This window comes from Equus quagga, chromosome 7 (genome assembly GCF_021613505.1).
Source record: "Equus quagga isolate Etosha38 chromosome 7, UCLA_HA_Equagga_1.0, whole genome shotgun sequence".
NCBI lineage: Eukaryota > Metazoa > Chordata > Mammalia > Perissodactyla > Equidae > Equus > Equus quagga.
The window spans coordinates 83,267,738-83,292,289 of record NC_060273.1 but is presented as its reverse complement, the minus strand read 5'-3'; the positions used below and the strand labels follow the sequence as shown (position 1 = coordinate 83,292,289).

General features: G+C 37.8%; 2 protein-coding genes across 6 annotated transcripts in view; one reads left to right on the top strand and one right to left on the bottom strand.

The window, feature by feature from the left end:
• The window catches only part of CDKL3 (cyclin dependent kinase like 3), a 100,669-nt gene extending 94,398 nt beyond the window's left edge, over positions 1 to 6,271 (bottom strand). For 2 of the 5 annotated variants that reach the window (XM_046665505.1, XM_046665509.1), the window contains exons 1-2: positions 5,550 to 6,125; positions 1,663 to 1,857 (exon numbers count right to left, since the gene is read on the bottom strand). In XM_046665505.1, coding sequence (XP_046521461.1) covers positions 1,663 to 1,857; positions 5,550 to 5,738 — 384 coding nt within the window. In that variant the 5' untranslated portion in view covers positions 5,739 to 6,125. The other 3 variants (XM_046665506.1, XM_046665510.1, XM_046665507.1) reach the window with 3 other exon arrangements.
• A 254-nt stretch (positions 6,272 to 6,525) lies between these two features.
• On the top strand, positions 6,526 to 23,673 carry UBE2B (ubiquitin conjugating enzyme E2 B). Its single transcript, XM_046665661.1, has 7 exons — positions 6,526 to 6,544; positions 9,635 to 9,703; positions 11,813 to 11,893; positions 13,185 to 13,210; positions 16,974 to 17,063; positions 20,877 to 20,965; positions 22,347 to 23,673. The coding sequence occupies exons 2-7, from the start codon at positions 9,660 to 9,662 to the stop codon at positions 22,473 to 22,475; spliced, it is 459 nt and encodes a 152-aa protein (XP_046521617.1). The 5' UTR covers positions 6,526 to 6,544; positions 9,635 to 9,659; the 3' UTR covers positions 22,476 to 23,673.
• The last annotated feature ends 879 nt before the right edge of the window (positions 23,674 to 24,552 follow it).

Genomic DNA, 24,552 nt, shown 5'->3' with positions numbered 1-24,552 from the left:
ATTGCCACTATCCTAGTGCAAGCCCTTACCACTTCATATCTGGACTGTCACAGCAGCCTCTCACCTGATGTCTCTGTCTCTATCCATACTTGTTCCCTACTCTTGCCAAAATTAAGCTTAGGTTTTGTTTTTATCCTGTTATAGCAAAGCTCAAAAACCTCCCATGGTTTCCCAGCGTCCTCAGGAAAAAGTCCAACCTCCTCAGGATGAATTTCAAGGCTCTGGAAAACCTCTCCCCAGGGGCACCTGTGCAGTTTGATCTCCCTTTGCCTGGTCTCTGTAAAATGACTATCACCACTCTCAACTCCCCTACTCAGGGCTCCCTCTATTCTCACAGTGGTACCCCATCTGGATGTATTTCCTCTTCCCATGAAATCCCAGCTACAGTTCAAAATTCTACTTACTTTAGTTTCACCTCCTCTTTGAAGTCTTCTACTCTCAGTCTAGCCCATACTAGTGTCTCTCTTTATTCCAAAAACATTTTTAAAGTCTACTATAGACAAGGCACAATAAGGATACAGTTAACACAACTATTCCTGACTCCCTACCAGGACTATTTATTGAGCACTTAAAATGTGTGTGACACAGTGCTAAACATTTTATACCTACTCCTAATTTGATCTTTACAAAATACCTGTGAGGTACTATAGTATCACTTTACAGATGAGAAAAACAAGGCTCAGAGAGGTTAGATAACTTTCCTGGGGCCACAGAGTAATGGGGCTACCATCTCTCATTGTGCAAGTTATAAACTACACAAATTGTGTGGTTATACATAAATAAGCTGGTGGGTGAAAACCCAGGATAGTCTGATTTCAAAGACTGTGTGCTCTCAACTGTTACATTATGCTGCCTCCCCATGGGTCCAGCTGGCAAGGAAATCACAATCTGAATTCCAGTTGCTATTACAACCACATTTTTCAAAGCTGCAAAATAAGATGCACCATTAGCAAGACAGAAGATTAGAAATTAAGATATCTGATAAAGCCTGGGATATATAGACGTTATGCCTATATAAATTACTAATAAAACTATTTTCGAGGCTTTTACTGTTATTTCCTGAATATATACCTAACTTTCTAGAAAGTAGAGCTCATGCTGGGAACAAAATATCTCCATAAAAACCTGCTGAGCTAAACACTTCCTAAGCAATGCTGAAGGCAACACTTTTTAGTGTTTAGTGTCAGAACAGTCGATCTTCTTTCTTTTCTTGATTTTTCATAAGTTAAATGACAAGACGCTACACCTCTCAGCCATTTTATTTCTCCTTTCTTTCCCTAAAGGCATCCACATTCTCTTGCCATTCCCCTGGCCTAGTTTCCAGTTCCTACCTCCAAATCTCCTTTCGTTTCAGCTAGCCTGACTGTCAATATTTTAATGTACTGTCTCTAATAAAAGCTGCCCCAGTTGACTGTTGATTCCTACATACCAAATTACTGACATCTCTGATCTCTTCTTTAGCATCCCATACTTGGTCTGCCCTATAGTTATAATTATTGTGTGCTCAATATGTTTTTTGGTTCTGCAACTAAATTGTAAGGTAGTGACACTATTTTCAGGATGTCAATTAATACTGTACAGAAAAATAATTTTAGAATACTGTTTAAGTAGCACTTACAAATCACATACATCCTATAGTTTGGCTTACTCTGAAGCACTTACATTATTATCGTGAAGATACTCAATCGCTCGGAGGATCTGGAAGAGGTATTTTCTAAGTCGTTTACTCTCTAGTCCATGACAATAATGTTGTAACTCATCTAATACTGTGTGGTCAATAAATTCAAACACCAAATGAATTTTCTTTTTCTGTCTAAAAACTTCAATCAGATTGACCAGATTTTCATGACGAAATTGCTATTGACAAAAGAAATGGATTTTTAACAAATTATTTCATGCACAATATTTGTACATGTAACACCTACATAATTTTTTTTAAAAAGCAGAAATATTCTCAGCTTCTTTTCCTCCATACATTTCAAAAGAAATTTCTCAACTAATTTGCTTACATTCCTATTTTAATAAAATGTTACTCTCTTTCATAATTAATATTTATAGAACAAAGGGAGATTATTTCTCAACTAATTTGCTTACATTTCTATTTTAATAAAATATTAATCTCTTTCACAATTAATATTTATAGAACAAAGGGAGATGTACTGCTTTACTTCAAATTGGCATGTGTTTGCTTATTAAAATAATTTAGAATTAATGTACTATAACACAATTTGGTATGCCGCTAAGAGATATCTTCCTATCCTTTAACTTGGTTTGTGGCTAAATTTGAAAGGTCCTTATATTTTCAAATGAGCCTGGATTTCAACGCCACTGAGTATGTGATCTGAATTTATAGAAATTACTTATTCTCTGAGTTTGGTCCTAAACTCTAGAGAGTAAAACATAAGTTCCAGGCAGACATTATAAATTCATTACATTGTAACAAAAGAGTATAAAAATATCTAGAAACTTTTCAGATATGTGAAATATCAGTTTATAGCTATAGGAACTTTACATAAATATACAATTATTTGTGGGTACTTTTTTCTTCATTGTCTGTAATATTGTATTAAGCAGCAAAACACATTTTTAGAGTGGTAACAATCACTGTTAAAATACTTTCAAAATGTCACAAATGGCATGTATCAGCTTAGAAAATAAATGAGGTTGAAAATTTTATGCTGTTTATTCTATTTTTGAACACAGTGACTTAATTACAACTGAGTCTCAAATATTTAACTTTTTCAAATTATCAAAAATACTTATTCATTTGGCTAAAAATTAAGGAGTATATTTTCAATGTTGGATTCATTAGAAAACTATACTTTTATGAAAAAACATTTGCCTTTATTCCAACGGTACAATATCAATTTTTCTACTTATCTGTACTAATACATAGACCAAAATCCTTAAAACACGACTAATAGAAAAACATGCCAAAATACAATGCCAGATTCCTTTCCTATTTTTGCTCCCAATTTCCCTGGTTGGCAAGATGCCAGAGTGCTGCAGTGACAACATGCTGGCAGTAGTACAAAGAACTGATTGCTTTTGGAAACTACAAGATTAATCCTTCAACTAAGGAAAATTACTGGTTTCCTGTTCAATCTTTATTTTAAAGGCAAAAGCAGAGAAGAGTTATATTAGTTACTAAGCATTAGGGAAGATCCACGCAGGGGCAAGGAACCAGGTACTTCCTCAGATAAACCATGAAATCCCTAGAAATGCTTCATTACTCCTTTTCAAGTTGTTTACTTTTGTTTTCCTTCATTACTAGACAATTTTTATACAGATATTCTCACTAATTACTCTAACTGTAATTTATTTAATGAAATTCTACCAGATAAAAATTTAGTTCAAATCAAGTCATTATGGCAATCTTTTTAGACTAAGAATCAACTAATCCAAGAAATGCCTCTTGTGAAATCAGATTAGATCAAACTAAAAATACTATAAGAAATAAATCAATGAGAATAAATAGTTAAGGTGTCTCAAAATAGTCTGCATAATAGTTGTAATAGTAAAGTACATTTTCAAATTCATTTCTGTGTTCTTGCCACATATTGCTTATTTTTACAAAATGATTATGTAGAAAAAAATAATCAGCTTAAACACAACATAGTTGAAGAAAATGCAAAAGATAGTGCCTGGGAAAAGGTCTCCTTCTAATCAGATTTTCACTTACGGTGCACAACAGTTGCCTTACAGTATTATTATGTTTTAGGTGATCAGAATAAGGACTGGTATCTCTCACAAAATCATAACATCTTTACTGCCTTCAACTTTCCTTTTGTGTAGATACAGAGTATTTCCAACAATCCACAGATGCCTACTATTTCCTCTATTTAGAAAGCAGATTGATCCATCATGTCTAATATAGACTTATAAAGAAAGAATATTACTTTTGTATCAGATAAAAATGAACAAGAAGAGTATCTTTCTTCACCACATAAAACATCTAGACTACCCTGTCAAAGTCATAAACCTTAAAGCATCTAGATAAATTCCAATAAAAGACATATAGGTACTTAAGTATTTTTTAAATCACTTGTTTTGTACCCAATCCTCAAGGAATGTTAACACTCTTTTCTTCACACTTGTGAGTTCTTTCCCCTGGGTTGACCTGTCATACCTTCTCAAAATTCTATCTCTCCTGATATTGTTCCCCATCTCTAAAAGCCTACTGGTCATCTTTACTTAACTGTACTCCTGTCACCTCAAGTTCAACATTTCTAAAACTGAACTGGTTCCCAAACCACGTCTCTTTCGGGTCTCTCATGTTTCCATCAATGAGAGCAGTCTCTGAACCTCAAAGATCCCTTTGACTCCTCCCTGTCTATTTCTTTCTACACTCTTTCATGTCTTGTTTTGCAATACATTATGTTCTAACCTTATTTTCCATTCAAATTGCTGCATTCCAGCAAGGGCCCTCATGACATTTACCAGGATTCTTGAATTAAACTCATAACAGACATCTTTTTACTCTCTCAGTCCTCCAATCTATTCTAAAAAATAGAGCCAGATTAATATTTATAGAGTTTCTGCACTCTGAATTCAAAACCTTCCACCCTTTACAAAATCAAGTTTTGACTCCTTAGCCTAAAAGACAAGACTTTAAAACCTAGCTACAATTTACTCCTCTAATCAGACTTCTTTCTATTTCTGTATAGGAAACTCTACAGGCAGGGCTGGCCCAGTGGTGCAGCGGTTAAGTTTGCACGTTTCACTTTGGCAGCCCGGGGTTTACTGGTTTGGATCCGGGGTGTGGACCTACGCACCACTGGTCAAGCCATGCTATGGCAGGCGTCCCACATAAAATAGAGGAAGATAGGCATAGATGTTAGCTCAGGGCCAGTCTTCCTCAGCAAAAAGAGGAACGGTGGTGGCAGATGTTAGCTCAGGGCTAATCTTCCTCAAAAAAAAAAAAGAAAAGAAAAGAAACTCTACAGGCAAATGTCTCTGCTCTGTTCTTTGTCCTGCTTTAGCCTCTCTGAGCTTATGCTGTTCCCCTAACCTAGAACACAACAGTTTTTCCCTCTTATCTAAATTCTACACATCCTTTAAGGCCAAATTCATGTCCCATTTCCTCCAAGAAACCTTCCCTACCCAACAGGACTTTGTGTTAATCACTTGGCATTGATTATGAGCCACTTTTCATTCAGTATTATTTTTATATGCCCTCCTGTCTTTCTGATTAAATAATAAATGTCATGAAGAGCAAGTACTGTGTTTTACCCCATTACAGTCTCAGCATTGGGCATAATGCCTTGCAGAAAGCAGACATTTATATTAAGTATTATACGTAGGTGGATATTTCTGAATAATTATTTTGCAGTATTTAGCATAGCTCTTGTTACATTATCCATAAGCACATATATCTTCTATTCACTATAAAATTACAAAACGTAGACAGTAAGGTAGAATATCACATTTGTTTTTCAATTACATGCCTTAATACATGTGTTAACTGAAATATTCCCTATGTAATTCTTTTATTCCATAACAATTTCTCTTTTGACTTACAGAGAGCAATTAAGGCAAAAGAAGCAAACCTTCAGAAACTTTATTTCTCTTGTTGCAATTTTGTTGACAGATTTTTCCGGTTTCTCATAAAATATCTTAATGGCCACTATCTGCCCAGTTTCCTTATGTTTACACTTCATAACTGTTCCATAACTTCCCTCTCCCACTTTTCCAAGGCTTTCATACATCTCCATTTTCAAGCCCGGCTTCTTCTTCATAGAAATAAAGAAAGAAAATGTTAAATTTTATACTCTTATTTATTCAAGCTGGATAATGCATTTCCACAATAAATTCCTTCTTTAAAATATAGACACATAGAAAAAATAGGAATCTTTTCACAGACCCTGATTGTCTTTGGGAATTCTTGTGGAGTCCAGCCCGCACCAAAACTTGGGGAGCCCCCTGCTGTCTCGGTCATTCCATCACCACTAAGATTTACGATTCCCTCACTACAGGTCACCAATCCTTCACGGGTGGGGTCCCCACACTTCCCGTCACGTCCCCATCAAATATGCTGTTCCCGCAATGCTGCGGTTGCCCACAGACCACGCCCCAGGACCAAAGAAAACCTCGGTCCCCCCCCCCCTCAAACCAGACGTCTTAGTGTCCCGGACCAGTGGCGCGCCCCTTGCCCCGCAGTCGGCCTCGTCTAGGCAGACGCCGCCGCCTCAGCCCATGCTGTAGTCACTGCGGCCCGGCTCCACGCAGTCCCAGTCCGGTAACAGGACGCAGATCCTATTTAGCCCGTGGTCCCGGCTAGCGGCCGGCAGCCCGCTACCATGGCAACGGGGCCGCGGGCCTTGCGCTTGGGGCCTAGAGCGCAAGACCGGAACATGGACGCGGCCGGGCGACCCGGAAGGGAAAATGAGAAGCTGCGACAATGAGTTCCCGGCGGGCGCTAGGGGGAAACTGGCATGGGGGGGGGGGGAGTGGAGGAGTACGGGGCGCTGTCGATCAACTTAAGGCCTCCTCACAAGGTTGGCCTTGAGCCGAGATAGGGGAGGATCCGCGTTTTGACGGCAACGTGAGTGACTGCTTATTCTCTAGGGTAGGGGAACCGAGCAGCGGCTTGTCCCAGCTGCGTCGCGGACGCTTCCAGGCCAGAGAACACCTGCCGCTTGGGGAGGGGGGAGGGGGAAATCCCAAAAGGACGGCTGGTGTCATTAAGCAGAGTTGTAAAAAAGAGATTTCCGAGGAAGTCTTGTGTAATTATAGTTTTCTAAGCTACCTAGTTATGTTAATATTCCATAGACCATAGAGTTCGACCTCAGCTTTCGACATTCATCCTTAAAACGGGGAGAAGATGGTTCTTAAATCAAGAACATTCCTTGAATACGTGCTATGTCCTTTTAAATTTTTTCAAATTTATGGTAATCCTTCTTTTTAAAAACTCCCTTATTACCTGTCAAAACTCTAAAACTCCCTCTTTGGGAAAGCAAATAATTCAAAGGGTTCTACCACACGGATTGACATACAAGGGCATAGAAGGCCAAAAAAAGAAAAAAGGCCGTTACCTAATTGCATAAGAACTAGACATGGGGTTCTGCTGGCTGACAGCCTCTAATGAATAACAAGGATATCAATGGAGCAAGTGCCCAAGAGTGCTGTCTTTCTTAGGGGTTTCATTTCTCTTTCCTATAAAATAAGTTAAATGTAAAAGGCCAAATCTCACTCTCATTCCCCTAAATAAGAGAAAGCATCATTATTATCCAATAAATTCTAGTCCAGTTGGTCACACCCCACCATTCACATTAAGATCACACCTGGAGAACTTTTAAAAAGGCCCCACCTTCAAAGATCCTAATTTAAATGAGGTAGGGTAAAGGAATTGGTATTTTAAAAGCTTCCCAAGTGTTTCTATGCTGCTAAGGTTTATACTGAGAAAGAACTGGGAGAGAAAGGAGAGGTGGTCATGGTTTTTATCACCACTAAAATATTCCAAATTGCCATTTCTTTTGAAAAGTTATTCAACCATCTTACAAAATACTTTCTGTGAATAAGAATGTCGTGGTAAATCTTATAGTGGGCCCAGACTTGCTATAAGCATACTAATTATTTTTTGTGGGCTAAATGTTTGCAAGAGACAAAGCATGAATCAGCCTCTGCCATCAGTGAGCTCACAATCCAGAGCTACAGCATCACTAGAGTATAAAATTATAGCTTTAAAACTATTCTTTCTACAAATAGGTTACGGCAGGGCTGCTAACCTGGACAGTCAATGATTTCTGCTTATACACTGCTCTAAGACTTTAATGAAACACCTTCACTGATTTTGTTGAAAGTGTTACTTCATTTTGGAAAACCATAAACTGTGGGTTTCCAAAACAAGTATAAATTGCTAGTCAAATGACATAACAGAGATTTAAAGAAAAAAAGTTTCTCTTTAGGATTTCACTGCATGTAACCCCTACTGGTGTGTCTTCATCCTTAGCTATGGGGAGGATTAGGATTTCTACGGCGGAAAGGCAAAAAAATAACATTCAGCTTTTGCCTTAGAGAATCACATTTGTGAATGCAGAGCAAGACTTATCAAGAGTTAGGCCTAACTTGATCACCAAGGCAGCTACTAAAAGCAAGAGACAGAACTCAGAGTTTGAAGAAATGGAGGTGTGAGGAAAGTTAGCCCTTTCTGGTTCCATGGGACTATGGGCAACTTGGGGCAATGCTAAGGTCCTTATTTCATCCTCCTATTCGACCTTGGGCTGAAGAATTACCCAAAGGGATATGAAAGAGCTCAGAGTCCTACTGACCAACCAAGACCTGAAGCCAGGAATTGGAGGCAACAGAGGGAAGGAAATGTCAGAATCCCCAGGGGTCAATACCTCTGAGACCCCTGGTGGGGAGAATTTCATGCCCATTTGCACCTTACTTACTAGTGTAGAAATCCTGAAATGAGTTATCCAGGCTAGATAAATAAACTCTACCCGTCTGCCTGATCTCCCCCACAGATTTGAATCGCATTTTTAGGTTTCTTTGACAACCACCCACCCATCCACTTGCTCTCTTGAGATCTCATCCCGACATTTCTTGATAAATACAGCGATACATCATCCTAGCCAAATCCATGACCTGTTCCACAAACCGTCAAATGAGAGCAGACCCATAAAGGAAAAACAAAATTCCGTGAATCAGTAGGGATTGTGAACAAACCTTGGACAATTTGTACACTGTTCTTCTATCTTTGCCCAGAATTTCCAACCCTGGAAACCCCAGGGTAATGCACATACAGGTTATTTGGTGGCCCTAAGGAAGAATTTCAGATTTTACTTTGTGTGGGCCTCAGCATTCAATACTGCACTTAGAAAAAGTTGAGGTCCCTTCCTGCTACCTTTCCCACGTACCAGGGTTGATAAGCCATTGAACCAATCAGAGGATTTTAAATCCAAATTATTTGGGGCTCCTTTTAAAGACAAGCAAAACAAGCTTTTGCTTCCGCCACACCTCTTCAATTGCCGTCCATGTTCATGGGACAAACTGGAGGGAAAACTAATAAAGATTTATCCCCACCCTCAGCCCAGTAAAATTAACTACCCATTTCATAGACCTGGCTGAGACTCAGACCCAAGCGACGCTCTCACGTGATCCGTTCTAATGGCGTCATAGGGACACGTGGTTCTAGATACTTCGTCCCCTCCCCCTCAGGGGTGGATTGTTGACAACGTCGCCGTCGGTCACGTGATCTTACGTCATCCCACCTCCTTTCGCTGAAATCTCTGGCCCCGGATGTGTCCCTCTCTCTCCACCCGGTCGAACCTAAACTACTGAAAGGGGGAGAGACAGAGTGGTATTTCGGTTTCGCTGTCTCTTAATCCACAATCTCCAGTCTGATCACGGAGAACACTAATTTGTTGATTAGTTCAGGAAGACAAAATGAATAGGGTCCTGCTGAAAGGCTCCCATAACGAGCTCTCATACGGCCCACCCCCTCTTCCCCCACCCCCTCTGCCCCCACCCCTCACTCTGTGGTACCGGCGGAGGGCGGAGGGATCTGGAGGCGGCGGAGGGAGACGTCATTGCAGGGTTGTTTGTGCAACCTCGGCGGCGGCGGTGACCCACAGTGATTCGGCCGCCGCGCCGGGGGGTGGGGGGGCTGCGCGGGACTCTTTTCTTTCAGACTGACCGCGGGGCAGCTGCGGAGCATGTCGACCCCGGCCCGGAGGAGGCTCATGCGGGATTTCAAGCGGTAAGGGCCCTCTTCTTCGCCTGGATGACGGCTCCTCCCCAAAGCTGCGGGACAGCAGGGCGGGGATCCGGGACACCGTCCCCTGACCCTAAGAGCGCCGGCTGTGGGCCCAGCGGGACGGACGGAAGCCCAGTCCTGGCCGCACTCCCTCATCCTTACTTGGTCACTCTTTCGACGTAAAAAATTTCGAGACCCCATTTCCCCCGCCCCCCCGAAAGTAAAAAGGTGGTTTTGGGCTGTCCTAGGATTCCCTGCTGCTCATTTGGACCAGCTGCTCGACGTCTCGCCCTAGAGCGCAAACCTCATCCCCCGCCTGTGCGCCTGCGGTGCCCCCTCCCGGTCCCGTAGGAGCGAGTTCTTGCAGAAGCGTTTTGCCCGCTTGCCGCACCAGTCAGCTTTGTTCGATGGCTTTGCGGTCTCTTCTGAGGGGCAGGATTGGGACGACCCCCCCGCCCCCCGCCGCAGTGAGGGTGGGGTCTGCAGCGCTAGGTCCGGAGGTGGTTAACCCATCCTCCGAAACCCGACTCTCCCCCGCCCGCCGGAAAGGACCTTGAGAACTGGCTTGGAGACTGCCTCAGGCTGGCAACCCGGCTGCCAGTACCTTCTGGAATTTAGCTCGGTGGCCTGCTGTATAAAGCCCTGACTATAGCCTCCACGGTCTGGAAAAATGCCTTCCTTGAGACCGGCGCTAACTGATACTCCCTGGGCCTGCTTTTGTAAAACAGGGTTTTGTTAGGAGGTGGTGGGGTTAGTGAGGAGGAAGTGAGTTTTTTTAGGTTGTTTACCCTTGATTGAATATTTGGAAGTACGGAAGAAAGTGAGAAAACTTAGCAGTGCTATCCTTTGCACATTTTAAGTGTGTTTCTGGGGAGATCTGCCCTGATTGAGACAAAATGTCTGGTGTAAAAACTTACTATCAGCCGCTCAGGAAGTAACCTCTCAACTTCGCCATTATAAAGCCGAAGGTGAGGCGTTTGGAAGCCACTGTTTTGGGCTTTGGCCGATTTATCGTTAAATATATTTGTAACTTCTCTTAGCCGTTTGCCTTTGGTGGACATCAGGCAGCATGATTCCTTTAAGGCTCTGTTCGTCGTGGCCTAATCTGGTTGAGGTTGACTACAAGAACAATTTTTATGTGGACTGATTTCATGATAGTCACTACGTGTATATCCCTATGTAAAATGTAGTGTTTATTTTTCCCTGAGATGACAGTCTTTTAAAGGAGATGGGTTTTTGGTGCAAACCTCGTGTTCTAAAGCTTAAAATCAATAGACTTCAGATCAGCTTCCATGAGTGAAATTCAACTACTAAAACATCCAGTTTGTGTCTGTTTTTACCCTGGTTTCTTACTTGGTTTCTCTGTTTAATTCTGAGTTGGACACATGGCACCTCTGGTAGTTTTCCAAGGGTCTTCGGGTTACAAGAATTTGACTGTGGCAAATGTCTGAAGGTAGCTTTGTATTGTCTTCTGATCGCAAAGGTAAATTTAGTGTTAGTGTAGAGCCTTTACAATAGGGGCTAATGGAAAACCTAACTGAAGCTTTGATTACTTGAAAAGCCATTGCTAATTGAGGCTGGTGGGGTAAAGTCACTCTCCTGCCTAAAACTAGTTTCCTTAATTAAATTGAATATAAGTGTTTTCAGTCGTTTAGTATTTATACTGAGAGTTTTTTTGTTCTGGGGTGTTGTTTCTGGTGGCCATGTTGTACAAGTAGCTGTGGTCAGGACTCTCACAATCTTTGCTGATTACAGCAGTACAGTTGATTGTTCTGTAAAAATATTTTTGCACCTTGAGGGTTTTTTTTTTGTTGAGGGCAGTCTATATACATCAGTTCTTGAAGACATATCTTAAACTCAGTGCTATTTGAAGAGGGATGATTCTCAAGCCTGTTGCAATTTTAGATAATTTGGAGAGGTATTTAATAAGTATATACCTGGTCGATTTTTTTTCTAAATAAGGCATTTGGTTTGTTCCAGCTCAGCACAAGAACAAGAAAGTGGATTTAGTTTCTCTCTCAAAGTAGATAGTATAGAGTCCGTAGGTGTTCTTTTTGGCTGCCTTTGTGGCCTTAATGTTCAACTTTTAAAATTACTACTCTGGATTTCTAGATTGCAAGAGGACCCACCTGTCGGTGTCAGTGGCGCACCGTCTGAAAACAACATCATGCAGTGGAATGCAGTTATATTTGGGTGAGTTGAAAGATAAAACAAGTGATAGGTGTGGTGATTCTTCAAGAAAAGTGGATGTATAACAATTAGGAAAAGAGACTGAGGTGGAATTAGGGATCTTACAGAAACTTCAAGGATAAGTTAGAAAAAAACATTCTGGTAAGTGTTTTGGCAGTTACAAAAAATTTTTTTTTTAATTTATTTGCGTTTTGATGTAATTGTGTATGATTTTATAATCACTTTGGGTTTTACTTGATAAAAATACCATTTGAAACTAAAGGAGAAACGATAGATTATTTTGTACAAAATGTACCAAGCAGATGTTTTTGCTTGCATTCTGTTGGAGCTGTAAAAAGGCTAGGAACCAGAAATACTGAAAACTTGCACTGTGGCAAGAATTTAAATAAAAATGTTTCACAGCCCAGCATGAAATAACTGAATGAAGCCTTTTGAGAAGCAGCTGTGTTTTACATGTTAAATATATTGCATGTATACTTGTTAATTCAAAATTTCCTTATGTCTTTTCTTTGGTTTCCCTGGACTTGATCTTTTTTTCTTTCACTCTTTTAAAACTAGTTTTTGCACTAAAACTTTAAAGGAATATTTTCCTTAATAGAATTTTGAGTTGCCACTGAATCGGTTAATAAACATCTATATTAAAGACTCAGAAAAACGAGCATTGTTTTCACCCTTCTAAAAGTAAAGCAATCATGTTAGATTCAAACTGTTAGAGTGCTTCTTTGAGATCTTGAATGTGCCTTGCAAGTAATTAAACTTCAAGCTGCTGCTTAGGAAAGATGAAATTGGAATATGGAGGCAAGGAAAAGATTCGCGCAAAAGAAACTGGCTTTCTTGGTGACATTAGTTATGTCCAGCCAATTTGAACAAGAGATACTGCTCTGTTGAAAAGCAGGACACTTCAGTTTGATGTCATGATTATCTTAAACTAAAGGATATTGATTTCCATCTTATTGATATAAATTGAAAATATGAGTTTTTAAGAGTAAACATATTTACAAAATGACTGGTTGGTAATTATGAACTGAATTGAATTCTTTTTGTGCTAAAATTATGACAGGTTTTTTTGTGAAACCACCCTAAAAGGAAAACTTAGAAAATGAAAGTTCCCTTTATTGCCTACATCTATAAAATCCAGGGCTAAGATGATATTAAACTAACAATATCTTAAAAACTCCACACATCATTAGAATGAGCCCCTCTTTCTCTGTTTGAGTTTATCCTTTCCACTCTTGAAAATCAGGGAAAAGCAGAATGAAAAACTTCTTTTAATCAGAAATCTTCTTGTTTTCAGACCAGAAGGGACACCCTTTGAAGATGGTAAGTGATTTTCATTTTGTTTTTACAGTATTAAGAGACTGCTTTTAAGTAGGAAATTGTAACACCAATGTATCTACTTAAAGCTGTTTTCTATTGTGAATAAGTCAAATTAAAACTAAATAATGCCACTGAGAATTTGTAGTTTACAGAGGACTTTCTTCCCACATCAGCTTAATCACTTCCCTTGCCAGTGCCCTCTGTTACTTTGATATTTGGCTGTAGAACTGTAAGCTTAGAGGCTAGAGTCTGTGTTGAGAATAGTTTAAATTTAGAAGGCCTTGTAGCATGCTAAAGATGTCCCTGAGGTAAACACTAGCATGGTAATCATGCGTTTTTAACTTTATCTATATTGATAGAGTATTGAGCTGAAATTGTTCTTAAACATACTAAGCTGCCAGTAGCTTCATATATAGCTAGCATTTAACAGCCATAAATAGTCAGCATTCTGCATAATCTTTTGCATCTTAAATTAAGTATTTTCACCAAAAGCCAGGAAAATGGGAAGCTAGTTCTAATATGTATTTATAATTGAGCTTCTCAGGTTGATTTTAACCAGGTACCGAGATTTTCCCTAACCACGGCATGGATTTTTTAAAAATTATTAAATAAGTTTGTTTTAATTATCAAAATGGCTCCAGAATTAACCCATCAAGGATATTTGTACAGAGATATTGATTGCAGCACTATTTTTAAAGAGGTAACATGAATGTCCAGTAAGGGAAATAAATGGTTGAGCAAATTATGATATATCTAGACTCTGGAATATTATGTACCTGTTAAAGAATAAGGTAGTTGTGGACATGTCTGAGGATACAAAAAAGTTGCAGAATAATGTATGTTGTAGTATTTCACTTTTACTAAATACATACATGCAAGTATGTGTATTTGTGTGTTAAAGGGTTATGTACCACATATCTAGGTGGGGGTGAGGAATTGAAGGGAGGAGTACTTAAGGGCTTCAGCTTTTTCACCATATACGAGAGGGTTTTTAAGGGGGTCTTAAACCCTTTAAGATCCCTGAGACCCTTTCAAGGGTTCCAGGTGATCAAAACTGTCTTCATACTAATAGTAAGACATTATTTGCCTTTTTGACTGTATTAACATTTACGCTGATGGTACAAAAGCACTAGTGGCTAAAGCTGGATCTAAACAGTTTAGCATCTTGGCACAAGCCTAGACAGTGGCACCAAACTGTACTAATATTCACCGTATTATTTGCATTTTAAAAGAGGCCAGTTTCCTTTAAAAATGTCTTGATGAAAAGGTAGAAATTATTAATATTATTAAATTCTGACCTTTGAGTATATGTCTTTTTAATATTGTATGTGATGAACTGGGAAATATGAATAAAGCACTTCTCTTGCATACTAAAGTATGATGATTGTCTGGAGGGAAAAGCACTTCTGCAGTTGTTTGAGTTGCAACTTGAATTATTGCTTTTTTCATGGGACATTTTTACTTGAAAGAATGACTGACAGACAAACTGTGGTTATTTAGATTTGAGTATTTGGCAGCCATATTCTCAAAAGTGACCTAAGTGAGCTATTAGGTCAAGGAAAGTGACAATATTTATCACGTACTGATAAAATGATGGCTTCCCAATACTGTAAGACTTCTCTGATGAGATCAGTAGGTGGTATTTCCTATTGTGATTTCTTTTTTTGGTGGTATATAATGAACTATGGGAAATTTAGAAGATTTACGTAGCTCAATGAACCAATATTTTCCAAATGACCAATGTATAATATTAGAAAATTATGGATAGATAAAAAATATATGCAGTGTGCAACAGATTTTAATGTAACTGATGCAAAAAGTTTATTTATATAGTTTCAGATTCTACATTGAAGCTAACCTTTAAAAACCTGCCATTTCTTTGGTGTAATATCAAAAAAGAATATCTATGATTATCTGAAAAGGCTATGAAAATAATCCATCCTTTTTCATTTACATATTTGCATGAGGCCTGGTTTTCTTGATGTACCTCAGTCAGAACAGCATATTGTAACAGATTGATTGCAGAAGCAGCTAAGAGAATCCAACTGTCTCTTCTATTAAGCCAGTCATTAAAGAGATTTGTAAAAATGTAAAACAGTGCTATACTTGTCACTAACTTTAGGGAGGAGTATAGTTATTTTTCATTAAACGTTACTTAGGTTAATAGGTAATGAGTATATAGTTATTAATGAATAAATATTTTAAGGTTTTCTGAGTTATAATTTCTAATACAACAGATAGTGATAGTTCTAGTCAATGGTGTGCTAGAGGCAGCTTGTACTGATTCATGAGAACAGATTGTTAAAAATTTGGGGAATTTTTGCAAGCTGGTCATTAAAGACCCAATATTTTAAAATGAAATTCTTTTTCAGTTTTGGTGGAAATACCATAAAATGGTACGCTATTGCATGCATCTCTTCCCAGCTTCACATTCAGAATTGGAAACTTGGCTGTCGTTGGAAGTAAGAGTGTAAAAGGGTCCTGAGACCCCATAATAGGAAAAAAAAAACCCTTAAAAATAGCTGGTTCATATTTGCATTTGCAAAAATTTTTACTTTGCATATTTTTGTAATTAAAGAACATTAAAAGGTAGACTTTAAAAATACATAATTAGGTATAAGGCTATCTTCACTAATTGTACTTTTCGTAGTATCTCTGTTAATATATAAAAATGTGAAATAGATATCATCTTTGATTTTGCTTGTATCCTTGGCCTCCCTAATCTCAAATTTCCAAACAACAAAAAAAATATAAAGAGGTAGAGTTTGTGTACCAGATTGTATGATTAGTGAAGATAAAATATTTTACTAGATACATACCTCTAATCTTGGTAGACTGAAGCCGGGAGCTTAGAATTTAGACTGAGAAAGGATTTTGCTTTGTGTTTTTAACTGCTTTGATGAAATAAGGACAGAACCTTGTAGAGACATCTGCAATGATTTAAACTTCTACTGACTTGATTAGGAATGTCTCAATTTTTTGAGTATGTCCAAGGGGTTGAAGTTAGAGAACCTCTCCAACCTTTAGGTGGGTTTCCTCAAAATAAAAGGACTCTGGATAGTGAGTGAACACAGAAGTTGTCTAGAAACACAAACACAAAACCATTAATAGTGGTTATTTCTGCGTAATAGGTTTGGAATGGGAGTTGAGAGTTCTTAACTTCTTTGTACACTATAAACAGATTGACTTTGGTACAAATGCATAATTTTTAAAAATGCCTGTGTCTCGGTTGACCATAAAATACTGATTTAGACTGACCAAAATGTACTATGTTGGTCTATAACCAACAGTAGGCAATTTCACTAATATTTACTGATTCTTGGCATATTGAAGGGATTGGTATGGGCACAGAACAGACCTTTCACATCAGTGCCCATGCACTAATCTGAGTCCTTTGTCATATGGTAGTCATTCTCTCTCAGAATCCTTTGGCACCCCTTCTAAGCGGTAATAAACTATCTGTAGTTCCCCAAATGTGCATTTTAAATTTTGATAGCTAGGGCCAAATTCTCTTCCAAAAATATGACAGTCAACATTCCCACCAATAGCATATGAAAGTGTTTGTTCCCTAAGTGCTTGCCAATGCTGTGTGTTGTCAGTCTAACATAAATAGAAGTATATTCACTATGTTTTATGTGCTAAACCAAAATTGACATTAGTTTTTGTGTGGTTACACAAAAACCAGTATGGGGTTGGGAATTTATTGATGAAGAGATTTAAAAGTTACGCTTGTCTTTACAGTTATTTTGGTTTGTTTTCTATCTAGGTACTTTTAAACTAGTAATAGAATTTTCTGAAGAATATCCAAATAAACCACCAACTGTTAGGTTTTTATCCAAAATGTTTCATCCGAATGGTAAGTAGCAATTTATTAGACTTTGCAAATGATAGGGGGAGAAAAGAGTTGTTTCCTTCCTTTTAGGTCTTGCTCTATACTTCTAACTATTAGGGCCCACTTCTACTTGTTGCTTCCACATCAGTATTTGCCACATTTTTGTAGTCTGAAATCTTATCAAGGTTCCAAATTGGAGGTAAAGTTGTTGTAGTAAGTTCTGATTTTAATGTCTATTTGTAGAAATGTGAAAGATGCCAAAAAGAATTTGTCACTTAAAATTTAGCTTTTAAAAAATACAAATAAATGCTCATACAAAATTGAGATGGTGTTGTATCTAAAGTAATTTTTTTATTTACTATGAACATTTTCCCTTATTTAATATTCTTTTGCCTCATTCTCAGTGGCTGCAAAATGTTCTGTTGTATGAGTTTAACCTAATTTAATCAGTGTCCAATTGTTAGTGATTTTCAGTTGTTTACAATTTTAAGCAGCACTTTGAAGATTCTTGAAAATAGATCTCAAATACTCATGAATATTTCTTTAGAATAAGTTTTTAGAAGTAGGATCTGGGTCAAAGGTTTGTATATTTTGAAGGCTTTTTTTAATACATTTTTCCGTTTTTTCCTCTCTTGTTCCTATTTTCACTTTTAGAAGTTTTTCATTACTATTTTCCATAAATGATTGCTGAGTGACTCTTTTGTAATTAAATTTGCTCTTCCCTGACTTCTTGCTCTTTACTTCTACTACATTTACATGCCTGGATATAAATTACTATATGAAGGACTTATTTTCCGAAATATTTAAGCTCGCTCTCCTTTGTGTAACCTTTGCTCATTTAAATGTGGTCTTCCCTGTCAGTTAGCTCACTTTCAGGAGGCGCGTTTTCAGAGGTCCTATTGACTAGCACTGCAGACTACAGAAGTGGGCTACAGGCAGATAGAGCTCCCTACTCAGAGGGGAGGTGTGTTTGTGTATGTGGAATCAAGGTGACTTCCCAATAATAGATTTAACCTGTGGTGCCTTATTGTTGTGAAGTTGCTTTTTCCTTTTAGCTGCCTTTTTTTTTTTTTTTCTAAACCAAGACAGGTTCAATCTTATTTTCTGTTTCTGTTTTGAGGAAATTTCCAAGTCACTTACCATTTATTCCACTGTAGCTTTGTCTGGCTTAGACTTGGAATTGAATCAACCCAGATTGTACTAAGGGGACTCTGTAAAGGTGTAAAGGTGAGAAGGACTGTAGAATGTGCAGGAGGATATATGTGTTGTACAGGTGTAGGATTTTCAACTTTAATGAATTCATAGGGAACTTTCTGGTTTACTTTTTTTAAAACATCTTTATTGAAATACAATTCACATACCATACTATACACTCATTTAAATTGTATAATTCAGTGGCTTTTAGTATATTCACTGAGTTGTGCAGCCATCACCATAGTCGATTTTAGAACCCTTTTTTTTGTTTTGGAGATTTTTTCCTTTTTCTCCCCAAAGCCCTCCAGGTACATAGTTGTATATTTTTAGTTGTGGGTCCTTCTAGTTGTGGCATGTGGGATGCCACCTCAGCATGGCGATGAGCAGTGCCATCCGAACCGACGAAACCCTGGGCCGCCGAAGCAGAGTGCAAGAACTTAACCACTTGGCCACGGGGCCAGCCCCAATTTTAGAACCTTTTATCACCGTTCCCAAAAAGTCCCATGTCTATCAGCAGCTCTGCTCATTTTCCCAGCCCACCTCCCACCCCCCAACCTAGACAACCACTGACTTATTTTCTGTCTCTAAAGATTTGCCTGTTGGACATTTCATATAAATGAAATCAATAATATATGTGGTCCTTTGTAACTAACTTTTTTTTTTTTTTTGTGAGGAAGATTTGCCCTGAGCTAACATCCATTGCCAATCCTCCTCCTTTTTTTTGCTTGAGGAAGATTAGCCTTGAGCCAACATCTGTGCCAGTCCTCCCCAACTCTGTACGTGGGATGCCTCCACAGCATGGCTGATGAGTGGAATAGGTCCGCACCCACGATCCGAGCCCACAAACCCTGGCCCACCGAAGCGGAACGCTAGAACTCTAACCACTTGGCCAAGGGGCCAGCCCCTATAACTAACTTCTTTCAACTAGCATAGTTTTCAGGGTTCATCCATGTTTTAATACATATCTGTACCTCATTTCCTTTTATTGCTAAATGATATTCCATTGTATGGATATACTGTATTTTTTTTATTCATTTATCAGTTGATGGATGTTTAGTTTCTACTTTACTTTTGAATTATTTCTCAATAATAGTTACTAGGTCACAGCTTTAAAATCATTTTATACTTTAATGAGTTTTATAGAGGTGATGATTTTTGCTTTGGGCTTGCTAAGTTTGATGTTCCTGTGGGATAGATGGTAAGCGGTTGACCATGCTGCTTTAAAACTGAGGGTTAAATCTGGTCTAAAGCTAACAATTGGAAGTACCTAGCACAGGGATAGTAACAGAGGCCATGGGAGTGAATAACATTGCCCAGAGGGTGTCTAAAAAGTAAGAAGGAAGAGGACCAAGGATAGAACCCTGAGGAATGACGGCGTTTAAGTGTGGTTTGCTTGTTCTCCCCACAAAAGCCTCACTTATTCCTGATTTTATGTAGAGTGATCTGGCTTGATCCATGAAGCTTTCCACAATTGGGCAGTATCTGTAACATTTAAATGCATTTGCCCTTTGTCAACACAGCAGTTCTACCTTTGGAAATTTATTGTACAGATACATAGTCTTGCAAGTGGATAAAAATTTATGTTTGTTGTTTATGTTTTCACATAATCAGTTCAAAAGAGAAAAAAAGCCTCCCAAATGTTAAAAACTTGTAAAACATATTAATCACTTGATTTTTATTTTTGACTGTGAAAAGAATGCATACTTATTGCAAGAACAAATATAAAGTATAAGAAAAGATAAAGCAAATAAGATCCTTTATAATTCCACTACCTACAGATATCCACTACTTAAATTTTGGCATTTAGTCTTACAGATGTTTTTGTGACTGCATATACTTTCAATGAAAATATTTATATGTAATTCTTTACAAAAATAGAATTATCCTATATAAATAGTTTGAAACTTATTAAGGCAAGACATTGTGGATGTCTTGCTACATTAATCAACATAAGGTAGATGTATATCATTTCTCATGGTTACATGAATGTACCGTTATTTAGTCAGTCCCCTCTTTATGCACCACAAGGTAGTTTCTAATTTTTCTCTCTTATAAATAGTACTATAGTGAACATCCTGTAAATAAAAGTGCATATCCATAATTATTTCTTTTAGAGTAATTTCTGGGTGTGGAATTGCTATGTCAAAACATAAGCTTTTTTGGGCGGGCCCAGTGGTCTAGTGGTTAAGTTTGGCATGCTCTGCTTCAGCGGCCCAGGTTCATGGGTTTGGATCCTGGGCATGGACCTACACCACTTGTCAGCTATTCTGTGGCAGCGACCCACATATAAGGCAGGGGAGGATTGGCACAGATGTTAGCTCAGGGCTAATCTTCCTCAGCAAAAAAACTTTAAAAATAAGCTTTTTTTTTAAGTTTTATGTAAAAATATTTAGAAATATGGAATTTAAATAGATTTGCCATATGGCATGTGTTGAAAAACTTTAACTCTCAGCTTCCTGATGAAAAGTTGCAAAATAAGAGACCTAAGTTTTTAAGACTGGTTTTCCTGTGGGATAGAAGGGTTTAGTGACTAATGTTCAAAACTTCTGACTGGGCCAAGCATTCTTTTTGTGGTAAAGATTTCTTGTAACTGTTAGATATGACAAAGTTAATATGTAACCAATTTTAGTGTTGTCTTTGCAGTGTATGCTGATGGTAGCATATGTTTAGATATCCTTCAGAATCGATGGAGTCCAACATATGATGTATCTTCTATTTTAACATCAATTCAGGTAAGTGTGTGTTAGGATGCATCATAATTTTTCAAGATTCTGTGGGATAGTCAGCTCCTTTAGGAGCAATCTGAAGGACCAAGTCAGCAAACTAACCTTCCTAGCACCCAGTTAACAAATGCCAGAGCTCAGACAGAGCTTTGTCTGAAAAAACCCATGATTTTCAGACAGCTAGTTTGCCTTTTTGTTACTGACCACATTGGATCAAATCCACAGTCATTTTTCTGATCATGTGTAAGTTAAGTGTTCTCACAAGGTCAAGTATTAGTCATGCCCATGAGGCATAGCCAGAGGTTGTAGAGAAGAATGAAAAATTTTCTTATGGGGAGAGAAAGATAATTGCTTAGAAAACCATAGGGACCTCAAGAAACTGCCGAGTGTGGAGAAGCATTGAGTGTGCTGCCCCATCCAGGAAATGCTGTTTTAAAAAAGAATGTGGTGGGGCCAGCCCCGTGGCTGAGTGGTGCTCTGCTTTGTTTGCACGCTCTGCTTTGGCAGCCCAGGGTTTTGCCAGTTTGGATCCTGGGCATGGACCTAGCACAGCTCATCAAGCCATGCTCAGGCAGCATCCCACATGCCACAACTAGAAGGACCCACAACTAAAATGCACAACTATGTACTGGGGGGGGCTTTGGGAGAAGAAGGAAAAATTTTTTAAGAAGAAAGTAGTGTTACTATGTGCTAAAGCACTCTGGCAGAATTTTCAGAATTGACCTTGAATGACAGTTTGGGGAGGGGTAGAATGAGGCATGTTTTAGTTTTGTGGATTTGAGAGAAGCAGAAGAAACATTTTGGTTTGTGACCTTTTTAAAGCTTTCTTCCATTACACTTCCACTTTTATTCAGGTCATCTTTTAAACATTGTTTTCAACCTTTCTATTCCATTCCCTTCCTGCCAGATGTATATGTTTTGTTGATTAAAGGAAACGAGATTTACTACCCAACTTACTGTCAGACATTTGCAAAGTAACCACAGTAATAAAGAGTTTAATTTTGGTTTAAAGAATTTAAAGCGTAAAATGTTAGTTGCTAATCTATGTATAGGTATTGTTTATTAACTAAATCAAGCTGTTTATTTCCTCGTTAATGTGTCAATATGCTGAAGAATGTTCTTTTCCAATTTCTTTGAAAAACAAAGAAGTCTTAAGGCAATTGAGAGCTGTTGTGGAAGCTTAAGTTCTCTAGCAGCAGGAAACTTCTTACTGTATTTATCAAGCCATTTCTGAAAATATTTAGATCAAAATATATGTAACATACTAATTTCTGCCATTTCTTCATTGAATAATTTCTGTTGTTCTGTATAATTTCTGTGCTCCATATCTGAGCCATGTTGATATTAAAAAATAACTCCAAATCTGTTTTTTTCCCCTCTTTCCTTCTAGTCTCTGCTGGATGAACCAAATCCAAACAGTCCAGCCAATAGCCAGGCAGCACAGCTTTATCAGGAAAACAAACGAGAATATGAGAAAAGAGTTTCAGCCATTGTTGAACAAAGCTGGAATGATTCATAATAGACAACTGGTCTGTTAATCTTTTTCATCATTGTTGTGTATAATTTACCTCTCAGTAGAAAGGCTAACAAATTTTAAGTGCCACAGGTTTTAAGGATTCTGCAGAAAAAAGTCCTTCAGTTTAGAACCTACAACAGCTTGTGTATCTTGATTAATGTACTTTTTATTGCATGGTGTGAACTAAGTTATTGCTTACATAAATTTGTAATATATCCTGTTTGTATTTTTTTCCAAGTGTATAATGTTGGTGTGAAGTTTTCATGACAGAATATACACATTTTGTAAATCTGTACTTTTTTCAAATATTGAATGCCTTATTTTTGAATTCTTTAGATTTTTAAATTGGAGAAAAGCACTTAAAGTTTTTTATATATGAATATTACATGTAAAGCTGTTAAAATACATAACTTCAGTGCAAGAGACTTTGTCACTTATTTCCATATCTGTGTAGGAGGGGTTAATAAGTCTCTAGCTCTCCATCAATTGATAGCTTCATTTTCAATATCAAAAGAACAGATTTATATTTTATCAAGAAATTCTTCAAATTTGATTCTAAACACCAGTTATAATCTCAAACTTTAATTTGAATGTACCTCTATCAGTTACAGTTGAGCAATTATAGACATAACTGGTTTGAGTCTGTCCAACTCTGTATTTAGGCTACTTGTTACTGTTTCTTCATGCACTACTTACTGTTAAACTGTACCTTTTGCGATTCACAATTTGCACCTCTATCATGAGGAATTGGCACCTCTACCTTGAGCAGAGAGCTGATGCAACTTACTTTGCTGCTTGATAGCACCTTAAAAGACTTTCATTATAATGAAGAAAGTAAAACCATAAACATTTACCAAAAATCCATGCCCCACTATTAACAATGAATAAGAAATGATTGCATTGTTTTGAGCAAGGCAGATACTTGAAAGGGGTCTTGGTGTAATTTAAATATTTGAAAACTGCCTTTTAATGCAATTGCCTATCTGTTTATTCTGGAAAAATGTTTTAATATTAGGGCCTGCTGAGTTGCTTTCTCTTGTGGAGATTTTTTTTTATCTCCTAAGTTGTATAAAAGTTGTATTGCATCTTAGTTTACTGGATAAATTTAAAATACAGTATTGTAGAAAGCTAATACAAAGCTATCCTATGCCTTCAAATAGTATAGAAAATGGAAAATATACAAGTAAATTCTGTTGAACCACCTGTGTAGTCTTTCTAATAGTTAAAACAGTTATTTCAGTAACTCTAGGAGTTTCTTGTCATTTTCATACTAGTTTAATAAGCTTCTCCATTGGAAGACTGATTTCTTCTCTGTTGGAAGACTGTAGGATAGCCATATCTACAGTTTCTATTTATTAATAAGCAAAGTTTAACACTGGAAAGATAAGTGCTGATATTTCCCTTTAAAAGTTATTACTTGGGGGCCGGCCCAGTGGCCTGGTGGTTAAGTTTGCATGCTCCACTTGGGCGGCCCAGATTCACGGGTTCAGATCCCTGGTGCAGACCTACACTACCCGTCAGCCATGCTGTGGCAGCAGCCCACATATGAAATAGAGGAGGATTGGCACAGATGTTAGCCCAGGGTTAATCTTCCTCAAAGCAAAAAACAAAAAATTACTTGGCAGATTTTGGGGTGAGACAAATAAGAGTTCACTCACTGGAATTATGGCCCCCAAAAAAGATACTTTATTTAAAGGTACTTTTTGGTCATATTAAATGTGTGATGCTTTTATATTTAGCTCTAAAACAAATTAGTTTCTATAGACGTTTATTTACTCCAGTGACTTAAACACAGTAGCTATGAGAGTCTTCTCTTATATTTCATTAAATGCTGTTTAGATACTGCTTCAAAATCTATTTTTATCCTTAATCTCTTTTCCTTTCCCTATTTAAAACTGAAACATTTCAAGTATTGATAGATAGTTATAAGGGCAGGGAGTCAGTGAGTTCTAACTCCTAAATTCAACACATGTATAAAACTCATACCTAGTCCACATTCCCATTGGAGAAAATTCTTAGGAACATTCCATCTCTCACTCTGGACAGTTTTTTTTCAGCCTTGGAACAGATTCCTATTTTT

Excerpts from the sequence above, each read along its gene's own strand:
- UBE2B (XM_046665661.1), top strand. The coding sequence starts at position 9,660 with ATGTCGACCCCGGCCCGGAGGAGGCTCATGCGGGATTTCAAGCG. Across the intron at positions 13,211-16,973 it reads AGGGACACCCTTTGAAGATG|GTACTTTTAAACTAGTAATA; the intron begins GTAAGTGATTTT and ends TTTTCTATCTAG. Across the intron at positions 20,966-22,346 it reads CTATTTTAACATCAATTCAG|TCTCTGCTGGATGAACCAAA; the intron begins GTAAGTGTGTGT and ends CTTTCCTTCTAG.